The sequence below is a fragment of the Canis lupus genome, chromosome 11, assembly GCF_003254725.2.
Source record: "Canis lupus dingo isolate Sandy chromosome 11, ASM325472v2, whole genome shotgun sequence".
Classification (NCBI taxonomy): Eukaryota; Metazoa; Chordata; class Mammalia; order Carnivora; family Canidae; genus Canis; species Canis lupus.
The window spans coordinates 63,602,229-63,624,968 of NC_064253.1; the positions used below are offsets into that span (position 1 = coordinate 63,602,229).

At 42.5% G+C, this 22,740-nt stretch overlaps 3 protein-coding genes across 8 annotated transcripts in view; 1 reads left to right on the forward strand and 2 right to left on the reverse strand.

Annotated features, from left to right (window-relative positions):
- ELP1 (elongator acetyltransferase complex subunit 1) overlaps nt 1-12,277 on the reverse strand; it is a 58,715-nt gene extending 46,438 nt beyond the window's left edge. For 2 of the 3 annotated variants that reach the window (XR_004803545.2, XM_025432628.3), the window contains exons 1-10: nt 11,516-11,659; nt 9,939-10,101; nt 8,691-8,843; nt 8,181-8,262; nt 7,361-7,441; nt 5,062-5,147; nt 3,402-3,498; nt 2,766-2,856; nt 1,583-1,706; nt 534-627 (exon numbers count right to left, since the gene is read on the reverse strand). Coding sequence is in view for 2 of the 3 variants with exons in the window: in XM_025432628.3 (XP_025288413.1) it covers nt 534-627; nt 1,583-1,706; nt 2,766-2,856; nt 3,402-3,498; nt 5,062-5,147; nt 7,361-7,441; nt 8,181-8,262; nt 8,691-8,843; nt 9,939-10,101; nt 11,516-11,517 (973 nt within the window). In the remaining variant the exon portion in view is untranslated. Of the gene's footprint in view, nt 1-533; nt 628-1,582; nt 1,707-2,765; nt 2,857-3,401; nt 3,499-5,061; nt 5,148-7,360; nt 7,442-8,180; nt 8,263-8,690; nt 8,844-9,938; nt 10,102-11,515; nt 11,660-11,945 lie in introns of those variants that run through there. The other variant, XM_025432629.3, reaches the window with a different exon arrangement.
- A 64-nt stretch (nt 12,278-12,341) lies between these two features.
- ABITRAM (actin binding transcription modulator) lies at nt 12,342-18,698 on the forward strand. Its single transcript, XM_025432637.3, has 6 exons — nt 12,342-12,497; nt 13,334-13,385; nt 13,941-14,070; nt 17,006-17,082; nt 17,162-17,231; nt 17,323-18,698. Exons 1-6 carry the CDS (start codon nt 12,419-12,421, stop codon nt 17,458-17,460), a joined length of 546 nt encoding a protein of 181 aa, XP_025288422.1. The 5' UTR covers nt 12,342-12,418; the 3' UTR covers nt 17,461-18,698.
- An 855-nt stretch (nt 18,699-19,553) lies between these two features.
- Nucleotides 19,554-22,740, reverse strand: part of CTNNAL1 (catenin alpha like 1) — a 61,050-nt gene continuing 57,863 nt past the window's right edge. For 3 of the 4 annotated variants that reach the window (XM_049116362.1, XM_025432631.3, XM_025432634.3), the window contains 4 exons: nt 21,843-21,899; nt 21,396-21,509; nt 20,652-20,735; nt 19,554-20,520 (listed from right to left, as the gene is read on the reverse strand). In XM_049116362.1, the coding sequence (XP_048972319.1) occupies nt 20,455-20,520; nt 20,652-20,735; nt 21,396-21,509; nt 21,843-21,899 (321 nt within the window). In that variant the 3' untranslated portion in view covers nt 19,554-20,454. The remainder of the gene's footprint in view (nt 20,521-20,651; nt 20,736-21,395; nt 21,510-21,842; nt 21,900-22,740) is intronic. The other variant, XM_025432632.3, reaches the window with a different exon arrangement.

Consider the following 22,740-nt stretch of genomic DNA (forward strand, 5'->3'; position numbering starts at 1 on the left):
AGTTTTCCTATGGCTAGCACTTTAGCTTCCTGCAGTAACACTATTCATACAGAGCCTAGATATTACTGGAAGGTATTTTGTAGATGTGATTACCCTTCACAGTCAATTGACTTTAAATACAAAAGATTATCCTCCATAATGTGAGGGAGTCTCATGTAAGGTGTTTATGGCCTTAAGAGTAAAAACTGAGGTTTCCCAGAGAAGGAATTCCTCCTCAAGACTGTAAGACAGAACCTGCATGAGTTTCCAGAGTTCAGGCCTGTCCTTATAAATTTGAGACTCAGGACTGAAATATCAACTCTTAACTGAATTTCCAACCTGTCAACCTATTTGTCTAGAGAACCCTAAATGATACATGACTAAAAATCCCTAAATAATCAAAACCAAACCATTCCCTTATTTCCATTTATCCCCCTCAGTTATCTCCGATTCCATTACAGGACAAAGCAGAAGGGAGAAAGGCAACTCCATAGCCTACTACTTTCAACGACATTTTATGTGGCATGGGGCTAAGATGCTAGGTGCTGTCTTACCATAGGTTTTTAAAGTGCAGTTTTCTCCCCTCTGAAGGTCTTCTAGCCAAACTGCAAGCACAGTGGAATCTGCATTCCAGAACAGGCCATTTACCTAATAGGGAAAAAAGGCAATGTCACTGGCTTTTAACTATGTATATACTTCAAAATCTTACATAAGAGCTGAATTCCCTGTCCTCACCAACCAAGTAATCCCATTACTTGAGCTGATCCTCAACTATAGATTAGGAACCCATAGAATCATTAACAAATCTAGTTAATATGTCATTATATGCAGGGATGTCAAAAAATGCATTATGCTTAAAAATTTACAAGACTTAACCAAATGCAAGTTGACATTTTTAGACAATCAAGGAAATTTGAAAGGGACTAGGTTTTACATGATACTAAGGAACTATTACAAATCTTGTAAGGTATGATAATAGATTTGTGGTTAGAGAAGAAAAATGTTTTCTTACCTGTTAGAAATGAATATTAAAAATCAATTTCTAGAATCAAAACCCCAGGGAACCATAAAGTGTGTTTAGACTAGAAAGTGGTGACTGGATGAAAACTATAAAATGCTGGCATCTGTTCAAAGTGAATAAGAAGGTCATGGGAGCAAATTAAACTTCCTCAACTTTTAGCTTCAATTTGTAATTTACGTGTAACATAATTTTAACTTATGTTTATGTTTAATTATTAAAGCTTACCACCATTTGATGTTTCTGCTCATAAAAATCCTAATGGTATACAAGTGGCTCAAGGTTTAAGTGCTATTAATGAAAAGTATCTACCAATGGAAGCATTATGCTTTTGTCCAAATGAACAATACAAATGAGGATTTCTATTTCTATCTGTATTTTACCTAGAGTAAGAATGTCATTTCTTCTTTGCAAAATATCCTTAAAAAAAAAAAAACCTCTTTCAAAAAAAATTCAATTGTAAGAAGCCACTATTTTTATTACTATCTACTCTGGAGCTTCTCCTTACATGCCCATATCAGATATAAGCCTCTATAGCTGTGGGAAGTTCCCTAAATTTGATGGTGAAATAACTCAGGCACTTACCTTAACCTCATCTTTGAGGAAAGGAAGTGTAAAATGTCCATGAAGAAGGCCATTTTTCTCAAAAAACACAATATCCTGCTGATTGGGTTTCTCTTGTGTAGATGCAATCAAACTACCTGAGGGCCTTAAAGCAAACGCTGGATGTTAGAACCTCTGAAAGTAGAGCCAGCTGGCTAAGAATGAGATTTAAGTCAGAGAAACAATTTTTCCAAAAAATCTCCATCCAAGGAAGGTTTAAATCCCACATGTCTCTTGGTAAGCACTTTAGCCTAGTGGGGGACTACACCTGCCGAGAGAGAGTGCGTCTATTCTTAATTTGCACAAAGGTTCCATTTGCTTACAAAGACTTACAAATTTAGACTGCACTAGTGTGACTTAAAAAAAAAAAAAAAAAACCCAACAATAAATTTTTAAAACTATTCCAAATACAATATCCTATAAAACCACAATGTATTTTTCCTTCAAATATATGACTTTGGCAACTACTTTATGCTCAGATAGGTATTAAGATTTCTCAACTTACTTAAAACATCCCAACTGCCTCATCTTGTTCACATCTGTCTCTACAGTTTTACTTTAAATACCTTTCTCTCTTTGCTCTCTCATTCAATTGTCAGGTACTGGTGGGAAACACGATGTCTATAACCCAGAGACAGAGGAGTCTGTTATATAACAGATGCTACTGAGACAGAAAACATTTCTTCTGTCTTTCCTCTGGGTAGTTGCAGACACTGGACAAGACATAACTTGAGGTGGAATCCAGCCTGCCATGTTCCTCAGCAAGCAGAACCTTCTGGCCTAAGAGGCTGTGGCTTGGGCAAAGAAGAAAGCCCTTTTTCTAGTTTCCACCAAAGCTCCACTGCCCCACAAGCTTTGTAGAGTGACTTTCCTTCTAAGCACCATTTTCTGTTCTACACAATGGCTTCATATAGGCCCACCCTGTAAGCTGTAAAATGCGGGCCTTGGAATGACAACATCTGTGAAAAAGTTCTGAATCTACTATTCAAAATGAATTCTGACTTCAGAAAAACTAGAAAGAGAAAGATATAAGTTTATAGCCAAATGAGAAGTTAATATCCTTTTGTGTTACATGAACACCTCTATTTAACATGTACCACCACCCTTACCCCACTACTACTATCTTCTCTGAGGAAGAAGTTACAAGGTTTCTTTTCCCACTCACTTCCATGCCAGAGCTGGTCCCAGGCCTGCCACAGGCTCACTGGTTGACTGTAAGGCAAACTCTCGGTTCCATACTCTGACCTTCCGAGCTCCTGTATAGCAGGCAGAGTTAAATAGAAAAACTTAAAATGCTGTTAAGTCCGAACTATTCAAACATCTCATTAATAAAAACTGCCACAGTTTTACAAAGCCGAGTAGATTAATCTTGTTAAGAATTTGTACCCAGCGGGGGTGCCTGGATGGCTAGTTTGTTTAAGTGTCTGCCTTCAGCTCAGATCATGATCCCAGGGTCCTGGGATTGAGTCCTGCATCGGGCTCCCTGCTTAGCGAGGAGTCTAATTCTCCCTCTGCCCCTCCCCAGCTCATGATTTAACTTTCTCTCTTTCTCTCTCTCTCACCCTCCCACCTTCCCTCCCTCAAAAATAAATTAATTAAATCTTTGGGGGGAAAAAATGTGTACCCAACAGGTAAGAGGCCTGACCAAATGACCTCAAAGATCTCTTTCAGTTCTTAGCTCTAAATTCATTTAACATCTAAAGCAGCACCTTGTATGTATAATTTTAAAAAATAAAAGGAAGAAAATAACTTGAACTTCATAAAATAATTTTTTCCCTTTAACTACAATGTATTTCCATACCTGTCTCTGGGCAAACAACACTCACAGCAAAAAACTGGCCATCACCACGCCAGGTCACCTGCGGCCTATGGTCATCCCAGGGCAAAGCCGACTCATACTAGAGAGGAAGAAACACAAATCTTACTGGGGAACTTAAATAGTCTGGGATCAAACAAGCCCCAGGGTATTAAAACTAAATCTTTTACATGAGACATAAGCTATCTAGAAAACCAACCTCACAGAATCCTCAGGAACCCTTCTAGAAGGCCTCTTAGACTCAGAAATCATCAAGAGAACAAAACAAAATCTGTCTTCAGGCATTAAAAAAGGGGGGCCTCCAAGCACGGCAACAGAGAAAAAGAGCTGTAGATCTGGATATTAAATATTTAGACCTGAAGAATCTACCGGGTTGTTAGAATAAGGAAATAAATGTTTATCTCAATGTAAGAGGGTAGAGTCCTAGTTATTTGGTTACTGTGTAAGCTTCCCAACAGTACAGATGAATTAAGAAGTCGGCAGGGAAAGCCAGAGGTGGTAAAGTCAATAGCAGTGATGGAAACAGAAAAGTTCTGTGTTCTGCAGTATGGGAAGAAGAAAGGTCTCCAGTGCCGCCTACATCTCGGTCCTGAAGGCCTTGAAGAAAGGCCGATCTGCAAGATGGGGGACACAGGGCCACCCAAGCACCCACCATCACACTCCAGTGACAGGGTGCAACAGAATGCCCTCAGCACCATACTTGCACGGGAGAGAATACACAGGAAGCCTATCAAGACCTATGCTCAATGACACTGCCCTATGGCAGAGAACACAAGCCTGCTCTAGTGAAGGGTTAGGAGATGACATATGAGTTACTTGGAAGGTGGCCAGAAATCATTATGGATAGAAAATGTAAATGACAAGCTCATGGAAATGTCTACACGTAACGTAAATTATATGCTTCCATTTGTTCTGCCCAAATCTTGGGATCATTCTCAATTCTTCTTTGTCACCCCACATTTAATCCATTATCAGTAACTCCTATAGTTCTACCTTCAAAAGGTATTCATAAAAAAGGAAGACTAAGAGTTTCATCCAAAGAGAAAAATCATGAAAAGTATCTAATGTGTGCATGTATGAAAACATGCACATAAATGATCAACAGTGAATCGAGGACAACAGCTCTTTCTGAGGAGGAAGGAAAGAGAAACAGGAAGGGATACACAAAATGCTTCATTTCTATCTGTGAGGACATATTGTTTAAACCAAATATTGGTTAAAATTATTCTCTCTACTGAAATTACAAAGCAACTTGGCAAGGAAAAAGGGTCTTTCTAGAATGACTCATTCCCTAAGGAATGAAACCGTTTGTTTTATTTATTTATTTTTATTTTTTTTTAATTTTTATTTATTTATGATAGTCATCACACACACACACACACAGGCGCAGAGACACAGGCAGAGGGAGAACCAGGCTCCATGCACCGGGAGCCAGACGTGGGATTCGATCCCGGGTCTCCAGGATCGCGCCCTGGGCCAAAGGCAGGCGCCAAACCGCTGTGCCACCCAGGGATCCCCAGTTTCAGTTTTATTAAAGAAGAGCTCTATTCATCATTAGCCTCTAACAGGACACCTGGAATTCCTGGTAGTAGGCAAAACTTCTACTTGTTCAGTCAAGGTCCTATATCCATCAGACCAATCTTACCATCTGCACCTGAAATGCTGCTTGCCGGCCTTCTGATCCGTGGAACTGCGTCTCTTTCCTGCCCCATCCAACAGTGATAAACTTGCCTAGGAAATGATTAAGAACATGCAAGACAACCAATAAGCTAAACAAAATGAAATAAAACAGTTTCATTGCTATTCTTCATTAAGTTAGTCACTGGTCAATTACCTGGGTCCTCTGAGACCTCTCAATAAATTGACCAGCAGCACTCAATATTTGGAAAATCAGTATTCCAGAGTATACGCATCGATGATTTTTGAAGAACTTGAAATGCCTTTCTTTTGGAAAGCACTTTACTGCCATCTTATATATTCTAAATTCCCTTGATGACAGCAATTCCCACTTTACAAGTAAGAAGAATGAAACGTGAAGAATTTACAAGACACGTCTGCTCCTGAGCAAGTTCACCTCCTCCCAAGATTGTAAAGATTCCCTACGTGTCACTGACTCCCAATCCACAGCTCTGGCCTATCCTGAGCTTCAGCTCCTTATGTGTGCATACTCTACATAGTGATTCCATACGGTCCTTAAAACAAACAGAACTTGTCACCTACCACTAATTAGCTGGCACTTCCCCCCACCCACTCTCTCTGTTACTGGCATCTTTATTCTGGTTACCTGAGCTTCTGTCCAGAGTCCCATTAACTCTTTCCTCCTCACCTTACATATCCATGCCCATTTATGTCACTTTCTTAACTGCTATTTCTCAAACTGGCTAGGACAGCAGGGAAACTATGCATACATATTCCAAAAACATTTCTGAGATAATTTCAAAAATGTATTCCCCTCCTGAGAATCAAATTTCTTCTAAATTCCTCCCTTCTTTTAGCCCCACACCCACCTTTCTTATCTGGATTCCCATAGCACTCCTATCCGATCACCCTGCCTCCAGTCTCTTCCTTCTCCACCAATCAACCAATCAATTTTGCATCATCAAAACTTTTAATGGCTGATTGTATGTCCAGATTCCCATCAAACTCAACCAAAATATATCCTGCTTATTTTTTTTAAGATTTTATTTATTTATTCATGAGACAGAAAGAGAAAGGGGGGGCCGGGGGGGGGAGGCAAAGACATAGGCATAGGGAGAAGCAGGCTCCGTGCAGGGAGCCTGACATGGGACTCAATTCCCGGTCTCCAGAATTACACCCTGGGCCGAAGGTGGCACTAAACTGCAGAGCCACCCGGGCTGCCCTATCCTGCTTATTTCAATCCGCACTCATGTCCTGCCAGCAGCTACTCACAGCTGCCTAAACAAGCCAGGACATATCTATGAAGCATCTGTGCCTCGGACTAGACTAATTCTACTGTTTAGACCACCCCACCCCACCCCCCAGCCCTCCACCCTCAACTCTCACCTACCCAACACCAATTCAGCCCGGATAAAACACTCAGCCCACCCCAGCCTCTCCTGGGAAATCTTTCCTCTCCACTGCTCCCTTATTCCCCTCATGCTACCCTGATACCTTGCACAACATGTTATCATGGGACTCCTCAAAGGAAAAGCTGATTATCCATAGCACCAAACACACTGCTGTGTTCATAGTACCTACTCGAAAGTCATTTCTGGATAAATTATTTTTGAGCGAATGAGTAACAACTTTCTAAATGATGTCCTCATTCTAAATGATTTAGGAGAACAAGAAGGCATGAGGTCAGTTATCAGCAAAAGTTAAAATCCCTTCTCCCCACCATCTCTCTCAATTGGGCCTTCCATCTGGTGCCCTCATGTTGGTCAGAGCCTCTTACACACAATAAACATCTCCCCTCTTCTCCCCTTTCAATACTCCCACAGCTTCAAGGCCCAAATCACCTCAGCTAGATCTTAGCAGGAAAGCAATCTGATGGTTCCCATGAAAATGTAGATTCAGGTCTAATTAGTAGGAACAAAAAAAATCAGCCTTCTATCCTACCTCTCTTGTTTTTGCCCCAAAACTGTACCCCAGAAATACTCTCTTTACTTTAGCTGGCACAGTTCCTTTCACTGAAGCCCCGGCCTATGCCTGTCACGAGGTTTGGGCAACAATTATGTAGGTGACATTCGGTAGGTTTCTGTTCTCCCAGTTGTTGGCAAAGTGAACTCTCAGACCTGGAGAGGCACCAGAGGTATGCCTTGTCTGGAATGGGCTACAGGAACGGGGTTATCAGACACTGAATGCACGAGGTTTCCTGTTTCATAGCTCTCTGGGTTTATGACGTGGCTATTAGTGTGCAAGAAAATGATCAAACCTGGGAGGAACTTCAGATCACAAAATGTTTCAAACAGAGCTATACTCACTTTCACCAAAATCATCCTGGTGGATCTGCTGTTCCATGATTGGTTCAAAATCTTTTGTCATCATAATTAGGGTCTGTTGACCTTGGATGGGCACAAACAAGAATAATTTTGTTTTTGTGCACAAATTTGCCATTTCCTAAGTATCTACAACACTGGAAGCTACAGAGCTGGAGTGGAGGAGTCTAGAGTCAGAAGAGGGAAGACATAATTCATTCTAAATATTTTGACTCTCATTTGAAAAAAAAAGTAAAAAAAAAAAGCTTCGACCAGCTAAGTTACCTGATGCTTACTATCAGCTATTTGCGTGTGTAAAGCTAACACTGAAGTCTACTTAGCCCTCCTCCACTAACTTCAAGACTTCACCAAGCTATCTCTACAAACACACACCTACCTCATCGGGGGTACCAGCTTATAGAAACGCATCTGGAATAAAGAGACTTAAAGGAAAAAAAGTAATTTTTAAAAGCTCATGGGAGCTCCTAAAGAGCTATAAAAGCAGTCTTCAGAATCTGTTTATAGCAGCTATTCCTCTTAGTGTAGGTCAAATATTGCTAACACTTTTATCTACAAATGTGGACCACACAGATTTCCAAGTTTGTGACTTCGTTTCCAAAAATTGAAACAGTAAGGTGAAATAACTTCTTAAAATAATATATTAAGAGATGAAATTTAAGTCAAAAAGAGCACATTCCCTCTAGATTATAATGCTGGTATCACTGCTCAAAGAAATTTTTTGAATAAGCACTCCAAAATTTAAGCCTTTAAAATATTAGGAGTCATGTTTTATAAAAGTCACAGGGAGAAACAGTGACAGACTTACCTGTGGCAAGAAGCACCAGCTCTTGGTCAGGACTCCAACTCATGACAGAGATACCACTGGCTACACTCCCAACACATTCCAGCTGCATCAGTAGACAAAAGTGAGTTTTTTTTTTTTAATTTTTATTTATTTATGATAGAGAGAGAGAGAGGCAGAGACACAGGCAGAGGGAGAAGCAGGCTCCATGCACCGGGAGCCCGACGTGGGACTCGATCCCGGGTCTCCAGGATCGCGCCCTGGGCCAAAGGCAGGCGCCAAACCGCTGCGCCACCCAGGGATCCCCCAAGTGAGTTTTCAAAATACAGCTGAAGTGTAGTTGAAATACAGCTAAAGCCATGACAACAACTTTTTGTAAAAAAAAAAAAAATATGTAACGCAAAGACTCTAATTTGCAAAATGCTTAAATATGATATTTAAGCAGTAGCTCCTGATTTTTTAAGCTTCTACATAAAACACATGACTTATTTAAGGATGCTTGAGGTTTCCTCCCCACTGGACTCCTCCACTTACCTGGCATGTGCTGAGATTGCAGAGTATGACGTCTCCGGAGGCTGTGGCCATACACACAGACTCCTGATCCAGCAAGTCCTGAATACCAACAATGCAGCCACTTCCATCCTCTGGAAGAAAGCCTTCAGACACTAAAGAAACTTCATTTTTCACCTTTCATCAAAACAAATACATAAACAAATTAGGCCAATCTATTTTCAAGGACAATTCATAACATTTCCAAAAATAAGTTACTTTTTAATGCTCCTTTTCTAATATAAAAGCTTTCAAGTGTTTTTCTAGATTAAAATCCAAACTTCCATTTGAGAAATATCACACTACTGTCTTTAATTAAAAAAAAAAAAAAAAAAAAAAGTTAACGGGACCTTTCTGCCAAGTAAGCACTATACAAAAGAAACATGGTCTCTTTAAAAAATATTCAATAAAACATGAAGAAAACTATGGTTTTTAACTAAGGTTTCCTAAAATTTCTACAGCATGGGGAGAAAGAACAAAGAATGCAATCACCTAAAATACATTAGTAGCAAATATAATTAAGGGAAGAGCTCAGGATCAACTCAAAGATTTTTTAAAGTACGTGCGTACATAAAATACACACACGTACATACATATGCATATATACATATGTGTATATGTAAGTATATACATGTACACTCAGGATCCAGCACTGAGGATTCTCATTTAGCTGGCACAGGACAGAGGCTGAAACACAATTTTAAGAAGTTCTACAGGCAATTTTCATTTGCATTCTCAGTTGAGATCCACAATTATAAGTAGTATTTACATGATGGAAAGGGTAAAAAGGGCACCCACACAAAATGTAAAGTCAGAATTTTGCCAACTTACAATTCAAATAGAAGAAGAGTTAAGGGTAGGTTACAACTTTAGTAATGTCTCATATGACACCAGTATAAAGCCAAGGGAATGTTCATTTAGGAGGATATGAATTCAGTAAGATTCAAACTAAAGACTATCTGGGGGAAGCAGGTTTAGAAAAAGATAAGTCGGGGATCCCTGGGTGGCTCAGCGGTTTAGCGCCTGCCTTTGGCCCAGGGCGCGATCCTGGAGCACGGGATCGAGTCCCACGTCAGGCTCCTGGCATGGAGCCTGCTTCTCCCTCCTCCTGTATCTCTGCCTCTCTCTCTATGTCTATCATAAATAAATAAATAAATCTTTAAAAAAAAAGAAAGAAAGAAAAAGATAAGTCGAGGGTCTTGCAAGTGCTGGCATTCTCCATCATTAGCTTACTTCTCTTGTGACAGGGTCTATTTCTATCAGTCCATGGTCTGAGCCAATAAGCACGGTGCTCTGTTCAGTTCGAAGAGAGATGCACTGAGGTCTCCCTGGAGCCTGAATATCTCTGAACTCCAGGGTCTGAAGTAACTTTAGATTTCTCATGATGAGGCAATTCCTGAAAGAAAAGTACAAATACCCCTTGATGAAGAATTACTCTGAGAGAAAGGAATAGCTTACCAGGGATAAATGTCACTCATATAAGCAAAATGATTCAGGGGCCGAGATGTGGTCATTAGAATAATCAAGAAAAAAAGAAAAAAGATCTCATCTGAACCCACACAGAGACGTGTGGCAGCAACCTCACCAACTCAGAGTGTTTATGGTTTACAAACTTAGATTCTGGAATCTACTCTACATTCTTACTCTTTGGGAGAGGTAAGACTCTCAACTTCAGAATTGTTTTTTCAAAAAGACTTAACAAGGCAGCTCTGGTGGCTCAGCAGTTTAGCGCCGCCTTCAGCCCAGGGCGTGATCCTGGAGACCCAGGATTGCGTCCCACGTCAGGCTCCCTGCATGGAGCCTGCTTCTCCCTCTGCCTGTGTCTCTGTCTCTCTCTCTCTCTGAATAAGTAAATAAATAAATCTTAAAAAAAAAAAAAAGACTTAACATTAGTCATTCCTCAGGAGAGTTGGAACGATCAAAATAAATAGGAAAACGCTTCCATTTTTTGCATATAAGAATATCTTTATGGGGGCGCCCCGGTGGCTCAGTCGGTTAAGCAACTCCCTTCGGCTCAGGTCAGGATCCCGAGGGCCTGGAATGGGGCCCCATGGAGCTCCCTGCTCAGTGAGGAGCCTGCTTCTCCCTCTGCCTCTGCTGCTCCCCATGCTGGCTCATGCTCTCTCTCAAATAATCTTAAAAAAAAAAAAAATCTTTACAACCTGAAAGATTTATAAATCCATATAAAACCCTATAGATATATACAACACACACACACTGTATGTGATGTTTCAGGACCATCATTGTTATTTCCTTGTCTTCTCAGAAGTGTCCTACTCCTTTTCTTCTTTTTTTTTTTTTTTTTCCTTTTCTTTTCTTTATTTTTCTCCCCTACTCCTTTTCAAAGTCAGGGAAGCAGTATTCTCCACAGTCCCCCAGGACCTCAACTTACTAGTACCTTTTCTTTTACAACTGCAATCCCCAACTCTTTCACCCTCAATTAGCCTCTTCCTATCAAATCTGTATCCTCTCTGAAATTTCTGGCAACTCCTCCACCCTGGTTCCTCCGCCCTGTCGCCTCTTGGCTAATGATCATGCCCACGGCAGGCAAGTACCACTCGGCTCATTAACAGGCTGATGAGATCCCCACGTCCAGCCCTGACCCTCTCCAAAGTGAACAGTAAAACCACACGTGCCCCCCTCTGAGGTTTTTCACAAGGAGCCCTCACAAGCACGTCACACACACACTGGAGAACGAAGCACGGCTGTTCTCCCACTCAAATGAGCTTCTATTTGAGGACAAGGCATTTCTACTCTCTCTGTCCCCCAAGCTGAAAAATGGTCTCCCCCCCCCCCTTTTTTTTGCTCACATTTCTCACTAAGCTATTCATTTACTGGTTGGCTCCGTCGCTGTCAATAGACAGCTTCAATCCTTCGCACCGTGTCCGATCGATTCCACGACCCGGTTTGTGGCTCGCAGGAAACATCCGCTGGGCGCTCGGGTACGCGTCGGGCCTTGGGGACGTGGAGGGCTGCCAGCGCCACACGGGGGTCACCGGCCGGAGGGACGGCGCGCACCGAACACCCCTTACACGGAGCAGCACCGGAGGCGTCTCCCCGAGGAGTCGCGGCGCGACAAGCAGCGCCGCGCCCCCCGCAATCCACCCTGGGCCGCCGCGCGTCAGGCGGCTCGGCGGCGCCGTCCAGCACCGCGAGGAATCCGGGGGCCGTACACGTGCGGCCCGGGAGCAACCCGTCGTGCCCCCCGCCCCCGCGCGAGCGAGCCGTCCGAACGCTCACCTGCGACGCGCTCCGCCAACAGCGGCGCGTCCACCTTGGCCTCACCGGCGCCGCGCGGCCGGCCTTCCGGAGCCCAGGGCCGCTCTCCCGCCCGCCCCTCCGGCCTTCGGGCCGCGCACCCGGGAGACGCCGAACCGCGGGCGCCGCGGGGGGGACTCAGCCCGGCGCCCCGGGAGTGACGTCACGAGGCGCAGGGGGCGTGGCCGGCCCGCTCCCGAGCCCGGCACGCCAGAGGTGGGGAGCCGCGCGGCCCCTCCGCCCGCTTCTGCTGTCGGATCCCGGCTTTGACGTCGGCCTCCAGCGCACAGGGCCAACCCGGCCCGGCGGCGGGGTCTGCGGGGTCTGCGGGGCCGGGACAGCAGGGCGCGTGCGCACACCGCGGGCCGCGCGCCGGAAGTGCGCCATCCTCCCGCGCCCTCTCGGAGGAAGTGCTCGGGGCGCGCAGGGCGGGGGTGGTGGCGCCCGCGGTCGCCATGGCCACCGAGCCCGCGGCCGCGGAACCCGCCGTGCCGTCGCTCGTGGATCGTTACTTCACTCGCTGGTACAAAGCCGGTAAGTGGGGGGTTCGGCCGCGCTGTTCTGACGCTGCGCGGACCGGGCTGACAGGTCGCGAGCCACGCGCGCTTTCCCCGGCGCTTCCTCCGCGCGGCCGAGGGACCCGAGCCCTCCGTCCGCATTCGGTGCCCGCGAGGACCGGCTCGGCCCCACGGCAGCCGCGGCCGCGCGACGACTTAAGCCATCGGGTCGGAAGGAGGGTAGCGGCAGGAAGGGAGGGGCAGTTGGCTCAGGGGAGGCAGTTAGACGGCGGAACCCAGCATTTCCCCGGAAGGTGCCGGTGCCACACACCTGCCCCGTGTGCCCGGTAAATGTCCGTGGGGAGCGTCCTCGAGGCCGCCTCTAACCCCTGCTTGACGTAAGATCTAGGCGTACTTATTTTTTTAAAAATACCGTGGCACACAGTTTTTTTAAGCCAAATTTAGGGTTGACTCAACGTCCCGGCTTACCCAGAACTCAGGGATTTCCCAGAATCTGAGACTTTGAGAGCTAACATGAAGACAGTGCCGGGCAAACCAGAAGAGTCGGTCACTATAAAAGTGACCGACGAGACCGGCGCCGCTGTCTTACACGACGGCCGCTTGTTCTGATAGGAATAACGGTTGTGTTCGTCTTAAAGTGAAGATGAAGCGAGATGGAGCAAAGAGTCAGTCATTTAATATTGAGCGAAGGATCCCACCTGGGCAGATCCCTTTCAGTACTTTACAGAAAGCCTCTGTGCACATCTTTTTAAGTAACGAAGGGACGCCAGTGATCAGTGCGTGTGCATCCTCACAACTGTCTCTACGAGCACAGTGGCACCAGCCAACAGGCTCGTTCATCAATTCTTCCAGATGTCAAAGGCAAACCCTGTGAGGACCACTGTATACTACAGCACTCCAACCGGTAAGCAAATTGGGAACCTTAAATTATAAAAATAACGTGTCTGGTATGGTCCTGGATTAAACACATACTCATTAAGTGATTCTCCTCCACTGTGTGGCGTTTGTTATAGTTTGGCGGACGAGGAGCGGTTCAGTGCATACTCCAGACCTGCGGGTGGGGGAGACCCCCCCCTCAGCCAGCCACCCCCGCAGTGACCAGCCTCTGCCCAATCACAGCGAACCGCGGGGGCGCACAGCAGGGACAAGGGCAGAGGCACAGGGAGTGTCCTGTGCGCACAGCCATGCCTTACCCCTCTCTCTTCCACCTCAGGTCCACCTGAGGACTTCTGGTGCGTTGCCTTTTTCTGGGAAGGCAATTCAGTCTCTTTTTTCTCCTCTCTTATTAGTGCATTCCCTTCTACAGTTAAGGTCCAGCAGTATGCAGAGGAAAATGGGGGGAATGATAGTCTGACTAAACAGCTGTCGCTGGGTATGTTCTTGGGCCGGTAGGTGTACTGTGTGGTGTGAGGAAGAATTATACCAACCCGTAACAGCATCAAATTTTTGCTCCTTGTAGAATATGTGTCATCACATTAGCAGAATCTCATCCAGTTCTTCAAAGTGGGAAAACAATCAAAAGCATCTCCTATCAAATCAGTACTAACTGTAGCCGACTCCAGAACAAGGTCTCTGGGAAATTTAAGCGGGTACGTCCTGTAATCCTCTACTTAAGTCTTCAATGTCTTAGTCATAAGATAGATCTAGACAATTAGATGTGCTGATTTCTCTTTAAGATCTATTTATTTATTTTAGACAGAGAGAGACAGAGCGCGCGCGTGCACAAGCCAGAGGGGCAGGGGGAGAGGAAGAGAGAATCTCAAGCAGACTCCCATGTTGAGTGCAGAGCCTGACATTACAACCTGAGCTAAAACCAAGAGTCATACACTTAATTGACTGCACCACCCAGGCACCCCTGATATGCTGATTTTAAGAATACTTTAACCCTAAAGAAATTCTTAGACCAAAAAATGAAGTATTTCAGGAAGTATAGGATTTGTCATATTTTCAGGTTTTTAAAAATTTTTTTATTTATTCATGAGAGACACAGAGCAAGGAAGAGACACAGGCAGAGGGAGAAGCAGGCTTCCTGCAGGGAGCCCAATGTGGGACTCAATCCTAGGACCCCAGGATCACAACCTGAGCCAAAGGCAGATGCTCAACCACTGAGCCACCAAGGCGTCCCATAGAAGACCCTCGTTTATACTCCCATTTGTAGTTTTGAAATCCCCCATTTGTGGTTTTGAAATTATAATGTACCTTATAATTATTAATTTCTCTTTGTTCAGGGAACACGTGGACTTCGAAAAGCATGAACCTTTCTTAAAAGATAAAGTCTAGGGCAGCCCAGGTGGCTCAGCAGTTTAGCACCACCTTCGGCCCAGGGCGTGACCCTGGGGACCAGAGATCAAGTCCCACGTCAAGCTCCCGGCATGGAGACTGCTTCTCCCTCTGCCTGTGTCTCTGCCTCCCTCTCTCTCTCTCTCTCTGTCTCTCATGAATAAATAAATAAAATCTTAAAAAAAAAAACAAAAAAAACAACGATAAAGGCTATAGGGGCATCTGAATGGCTTAGTTGGTTGAACATCCGACTCTTGATTTCGGCTTGGGTCATGATCTCAGGGTCCTGGGATTAAACCCTGCATTGGGCTAGTGCTGAGCATGAAGCATGCTTGAGATCATCTCTCTCCCTCTGCCCCTTCACTCCTCCCTCCCTCCCTCTCTTAAAAAAATAAGAAAGAAAAAAAAAGGTAAAGTTCATCAACTACAAGCATAAGGGTACTTGTGAAATTCCTGTGATAAATCTTTGTCCAAAATCATAACACTTATTTGTTGAAAAACAGAGGACCTGCATGTGGAACCCACTACAGATAAATTTTGATTCTCAGCACTGCCATTCACTTATTCTCCCAAGGGAAGTGATTTTAAAAAAGGGTCAAAACACTTCTGCTCTTTTAACACAGACCCAATGATAGACACACCTTTTGGGACAAATCCCCAGCCCGAAAGTGAGGAGTCACATTGACAGGTATTTTGAAATGAAGTACCCATATGCAGAGGATTGAAGCCAATGTGGTAGCATCTTTATACTGTCTAATAATGTTTTGAGCAAGGGGTGCCTGGATGGCTCAGTCGGTTGAGTATCTGACTCTTGGTTTCAGCTCAGGTCATAAGCTCAGGATCTTGGGGATCAGGCCCCATGTAGGACTCTGTGCTCAGCTCAGAGTCTGATTGTCCCTCTCCCTGCCCATCTGCTACTCTCCTCACCTCCACCTCGCTTACAAGTTCTCTCTCTCTCTCTCAAATAAAATCTTTTTAAAAGAGAGAGAGAGAAAATAACGTTTTGAGTGGTAAAGAGGTTATAGGAATAGCCTCTTAACCTCAAATACCCATGTTAAGTGTAGGAAAAATTTCTGGGAAAAAAGTGAGCAACATGAGAGATTTGTGCATCAGTTCCCATGAGCTGCCTTGTAGATGTTTGCTAGAACCTCACGGGATACATCAGTATAGTGGAGTACCTGAAACAGTCATGCTGTAGCATTGGAACACATGTCAAAATGTAGCATTTGCTTCTCAGTTACAGGATATTGGGTAAACTAGTTTTATTTGCTATTTAAAACTTTTCTGTATTTTCCCAATTTTCCTCAAAGTGCATTCTTTTTAATTAGAAATATCACTGCTTCAAAAACTGTTAGTGATTGACCCTAATAAAGAAGTTCCTTTAGTAAGTTTGTATAAATAAGTAAGGAAATTTAATGAAAGTAACTTTGTATAAATGTTATCATACTCTGTTGTGTTGAATTTTATATTATTGGTTATTGAGGGATTTTCTTACACTTTGGAAATTGTTGTATCTGGCCACATGTAGCTTTCTTATTTAAAGTTGATAAAATAGGGGGTCCCTGGGTGGCGCAGCGGTTTGGCGCCTGCCTTTGGCCCAGGGCGCGATCCTGGTAGACCCGGGATCGAATCCCACATCGGGCTCCCGGTGCATGGAGCCTGCTTCTCCCTCTGCCTGTGTCTCTGCGCCTCTCTCTCTCTCTGTGACTGTCGTAAATAAATAAAAATTTAAAAAAAATTAAAAAAAAATAAAGTTGATAAAATAGGGATGCCTAGGTAGCTCAGCAGTTGAGCCTCTGCCTTTGGCTCAGCGCGTGATCCTGGAGACCCGGGATCGAGTCCCACATCGGGCTCCCTGCATGGAGCCTGCTTCTCCCTCTGCCTGTGTCTCTGCCTCTCTCTCTCTCTCTCTCTGTGTGTGTCCAATGAATAAACATATAATCTTTAAAAAATAAAGTTGATAAAATAAATTTAAAAAAATTTTTTAAACTTGACAAAATATATTTTTAATCTTTAATTAAACTACCTATTATTTATCTTAGTCTGCTCTTTCCCCTAGAGCCTACGATGGTACCTGGCCCACTTACATAAATGTTTGAATAAATGGCTTTTCTGTAGTATTGGCAAATACTATATTTTTATTTAAAACAGTAGCTCCAGGAATGTATTCTAACACTGAAGACTGCCTTTCAAAGGAAAATGAAGATGTCCCTCATTTAATTACTTCTTCCCTTTTATTATCAGGGGGCACAGTTTCTAACAGAGCTTGCACCTCTGTGTAAGATTTACTGCTCAGATGGAGAAGAATACACCATATCTAGGTAAGTCGCTTTTTAACCACAATTTAGGAGAAACAAAGGAGGTAGTATCTTTCTTCAAAACAACTTTTGTTTTAAATAGCTGTGTTAGAGGACGGTTGATGGAAGTGAATGAAAACATTCTCCATAAGCCATCTATTCTTCAAGAGAAGGTAAAGGAGGGAGAAAAAAGTATCCCATTCTACATACTTTTTAATCTCATTTTATAGATAAGACAATATTAAATATTCAATTCCTTTCTAGCCATCGACTGAAGGCTACATTGCGGTTGTATTGCCCAAATTTGAAGAAAGTAAAAGCATAACAGAAGGGTTACTGACACAGAAACAGTATGAAGAAGTCGTGGTGAAGCGCATTAATGCCACAACGGCTCCATCATGAGGATTGTAATGGGGTAATGAACAACGCGGCATGCTTATCCCTCCCTGGCCTGTGGCCTGAGCGATCCATGCACTAAAGAACCACCTACACATGTGAAGTGCTTCACCCCAAGCCATCCGCAGAGAAGCCTGACCTTAAAACTTAACCTAGTTTTCCCCCTTTATCTTTTATAACGAGTCTTGGTTCTTGTTTTGTCCTCAGCCTCCCAGATCTGCCCTATGTACTCACTCTGTTCTTGTGCTTTTCTAACAACTGGCAAGGAGAGGATGTTTTTCTGATTAAAAATAAAGCACTTTGAGAAAAATTTGGATAAAACAGATAAGTGTTAAATAGCAAAGTAAAAATAATTTAACTGGGATCCCTGGGTGGCGCAGCAGTTTGCGCCTGCCTTTGGCCCAGGGCGCGATCCTGGAGACCCGGGATCGAATCCCACGTTGGGCTCCCGGTGCATGGAGCCTGCTTTTCCCTCTGCCTGTGTCTCTGCGCCTCTCTCTCTCTCTCTCTCTCTGTGACTATCATAAATAAATAAAAATTTAAAAAAATTTAAAAAAAATAATTTAACCATCATCCCATAACCCATTAGTAAATACTACATTTTGATATGCTTCGGTTTGAATGTTACGGCATGGTTATTGCTTTTGCCTTGATTTTCCTTCAGTTTAAAGTTGGGGAAAAAAAAATCAGGCCTTTTTTGCCCATTTGGCTTCTGAATGACACTACAGAAAAGGCTAGAACAGCCTCTTCAGCCCTAGCTCTTCTCCCTTTAGATTGTAGGGGAGGGGCAGAGCATAGAGTATACCTCCTCCACTCCTTATACAGTCTGTAGCTCGGATGGCCTTCTCTGAAACAAAGTCGAATGTAACACTGGCTTCTTAAATAAGGGATATAGGAAAAGGCTTTGAAAACTACAAAGGGCTTTCCCAACGTGGAAGTATTCTAATGCAGTGTAAAGCTGCTTATCACAGTACGTACAGTGTAGTTGCTCACACACTCTAGCTGTGGTGTAGCCAGCCAAGAAGTCATTGAGAAGTTGCTGTAATCCAAAGACATAGATGCCTTTGAACAGAACAAAAACTTTTACATCATCTAAACTAAAAACAGAACTGATAGGCTTTAAGATTGTCTACTTACACTGAATTTCAAATAAAAGGACTTTTTAAATTGTTTTTTTTTTCTTAAAGGCTGTAGCACATGTACATTTAAATATCTCTGTAAATAAAACAGAAGATGTAATTTAATACAGAAGAAATCCCTTTACTTGTAAATTCCTTTGGTTCTCTATCCGCTTAGCCTGTTGGTCGTAAGTCACCCCTTCCTCACCCCCCATTGCACTTAAATAAGAGAATATTCTCATTTCAGGTATATAAAAGTATTTTGTAAATAAAATCTAGAAGTTATTTTTGATTCACAAGAAAAACTTCTTGTAACTTGAGTGGCAGCATGACTGTCCTTTAAATATACCCACCAGACATAATATAGGTAGTAAGTGTACAGACATCTACACTGATGGTGCTAAGAGCTGGAAACAGAAGCACAAACCAGCTGATCCCCATTTTGAGTAGCATAATGATTCCTGAAGACATCAAAAAGATACTAAAGATAGTAAAAGATGTATTTTTGCATATAACATTACCTCACATTGTTCTCCCATTATTTCTATTTCTATTGTAATTTTAAATAATATTTTGGTCTCAGAGAATAAAAATCATGCTTGATAATTTTTATAAAAGAAGTATTTTTAAAGGTATTAACTAAGCCAAGTATATCCCATATTCTCCTGAATGCTTACAGTAACTTCAAGTGTCTTTCAATAAAATATTGACTAGCTAATTGGTAGTACTGTGGTTCTTCAGAATCTTGTGAATATTGATTGTGATAGCTGACCCAGATAACAATCATCACACAAGCTTATATAACTACTGCAGTCTGGCAACTGACGTGTCCTATCAGATTTCAAAATGAATTTCACAGCACTGGAATACAAGCATTAGCAAAAGTTCAAAACATGGTTAAACCATAAGGAGAGAACATATAAACTACGTCCCTTGATCAAAGCCCCACCCCAAACAGAAACAAAGGTTTAAACACTAAAATTAAAAAGATGAAAGATGTTTATTTGTTTTATAATGAACGTTCCAAAGGCACATTACAAAATGCACGATTATTCAGAATTTATTTTAAACATCTTAGTTCCATTGTTCTCTGTCTCGAATCTTCCATCAGTCAGTACAGAGAAGGATGGTTCAAAGACATTTTTTACACCAGTAAGACAGGCTTAGGATTCCAGCTATTACGCAATAATATTGATAGCTGGCTATGGTAAAAGGAGAAGTGAAAGCCATCCCCTAGTGAGTTCCTGTAGGATTCTGTGGGTGAGCTCCATGACCCCACTTTTGGGAATGGGAGAGGGATGTGCAGCACAACAGAGCCCATGCTATGAAATGCTTGTTAGAGAACAAACGTGTGCTACCACGATGGGTGGTCGGTGACAGGACAGCAAAGAGGCCAGTCACAATTGTGGACAGAGGGACTGAAGAAGAGTCCACAGATTTAAGGAAACCCCTGCGTTCACCCAGACAACTATGAATATATATATATATTTTTTCCTGCTGAAAATTAGTGTTCTAAATGATAGGCTTAAATAAGAGGAAATTAAGGTATTTTATGCCAAAGGTGAGCACATATTCAAAATAGCTTCTTTGGATAAAACTGTCACTAAGACAGTTGGGATATTTGGTTTGACTTTCAAGAACAGTATTAGTGGCAACGTCCCATTGTAAATTCACACTGCAATTAAGAATGTAGCAACTACCATTGAATTTATTAGTTGTCAAAAAACATCACAATCAGTTTTGTGATCAGAAAATAAAGCAAAATTTCATTATTGTTTTCCTTATAAAATTGTTAAATTTCTGAAAATATAAAGGATCATTTGCTTTCTAAAAATACCAGCTTTGCTCCATGCTGTTCCAGAGATCTGACCCCAAAAGCTTCTCAAGTTTTACCATCAACGGAGTCTTTATTTGTAACTGAGACCCATCTGTTATTTTCCATCTGAAGCTGGAAAGGGGTAAGACAATTAGCTTCTACTTTACTTTCAAAACAAAAATTGCCAAAATTAAATAGTAACTATTTCTTTTGCATTTTTCTTGAAACTAGTTTTTAAGTGTGATTTTCAGAAAAACTCTTACCTTCCTTAGTAGTTTATAGCAAAGTGAGAGAAGTTGGACCAAAATAGCCATCATGGATCTTGTCTTTATAATACACTTATCAATCTATAATGACAGAAAGCAAGCAAATCAAATTCTACAAAGGGTACTTCAAAAGACTGTATCATTGATTAATTTTGAACTGATAAAATATCTTCACTGTGGAAATCTAAAGGATCCTCAAAGGCATATGGATTAGGGCACATAAGCCGACTTGAGGCCCCAGAACACAAGCGCAGGGACTGCTGCCCAGGTCTCATGCCCACTTCACAGAACCCCATGAAGAATAAATGGAAAATCAACCTGTTCTATTTCAAGTTATTTTGGCACTTCTTAAAACACTCCAAATAGTGACAGTGAGCCCCCTACTTTGCAACTTCTGGCACTCTGCTTTGTTGGCATTAGCCAAATTCCCGAAGACAAACAATGGGAGCCCCTGCTTTGAGGAATCTGTGCCCTGGTTAGACATGTGACGACATCAGGATTTAAGGGTAGTTGCCCAGTGTTGCAGAATTATGCTCAAAAGGCTAATTTATTTGGTGAACCTACTGCTCCCCAGGCTGTTATAACTACAGATGATAAATGAGTCTTGCAATCAAGGTATGAAAAATGGAAGTAAACGCCCTGTAACTAATAACACCTCTGAAGAAAAATGGGCTAGAAACAAACCTGATAAGTGTGAAAGTTTCTCAAGTATCTCCCTGAATAACCCACTCCTCCTTTTACCTTTAGAAACACTTGATTTTGCAAAGGTGTCTTAGTTATTGTCTGGAGCTGGTGGCATAAAGGAATTAGCTTGTTTATTTCCAGGAGAAGCATAAGCTTGTCATCATCTTTCAGCTGAAATATAATTGAGGAAGTTATAACAACTCCAACAAAATCCATCTTTTAAATCTTAAATACCCGGGATGCCTCGTGGCTCAGCAGTTGAGCGTCTGCCTTTGGCTCAGGTCATGATACTGGAGACCCAGGACTGAGTCCCACATCAGGCTCCCTGCATGGAGCCTGCTTCTCCCTCTGCCTGTGTCTCTGCCTCTTTCTGTGTCTCTCATGAATAAATAAATAAAATATTTTAAAAAATAAATCTTAAATATGCTTTTACTGTAATAATATACCCCCAAAGTGGCTATTCATGACATCACCACCAAGACCAAGCAGGCAGACTTGCATTACCTGCTTTGAGAAAACTTGTACGCTTGAAGCAAGCTTTAAGCCCTCTTCAGCAAAAACCTAGTGGAAAAGAAAAGTATCACTACTTAGATGTATGTATACCTTACAGATAGTTCATAAGAAATATACTCATGACTAATTGTCATATTGAATTTTAAAAGTAAAGTCTAAACATTAAAGGTCTGTCATGGAACTCCTTAAGTTTTTCTTCTACCCAAGAAACATAAGTGTTTAACTGTATTGAGAAGGAGATTGCTCAGGCTGGGTGCAAAATCAGTCCCTGGAGAGGTTCCTCTACACCTGGAAACTTCCAGTTACTCTGGAGGGTCATAGAGACCTATGATATTTAACCATACAAATTATGTCCTGGCTTCTGGAAGGATCTGGAGCTCATAATATCTCAACAGCAAAAGGGTGATGAATTGTAGAACATTAGGACTTCCTACTTCCAGCTAAAGTTTGTCACCCATACAGATTCCTTAACCAGCCATTTGAGAGGACCAATTTAAATTGGTTCTTGAGTATTCACCATTTTACAATTTAGTGAGAGCAGGATGGTGGCAGAAAACAATGAAAAATAAGGTTGGACAGATAAGACAGGAATACTTAGGATGATTATTTTAAAATGATAACAGATTTTTTCATAGTAAGAGACAGAAGGGGAGTAAAGGCAAGATTCTTAGCTTTAGATGGCAGCAGTAAGAAAGACGAGAATGGCAAATGTGAGGGTGGTTTGTGAAGAAAAGTAACATGCCTTGGTATTGAATTAGAAGAAGAACATGAAGAGGGAGGCAGTGCTTTCAGGGTTATTAACCTTAACTCTATCCAACAGCCTTAACACCTTGCTATCATTGGGTGAACTGCTCTCAAGGTCAATAATCCGTTGCTCCCTTCTTTATCC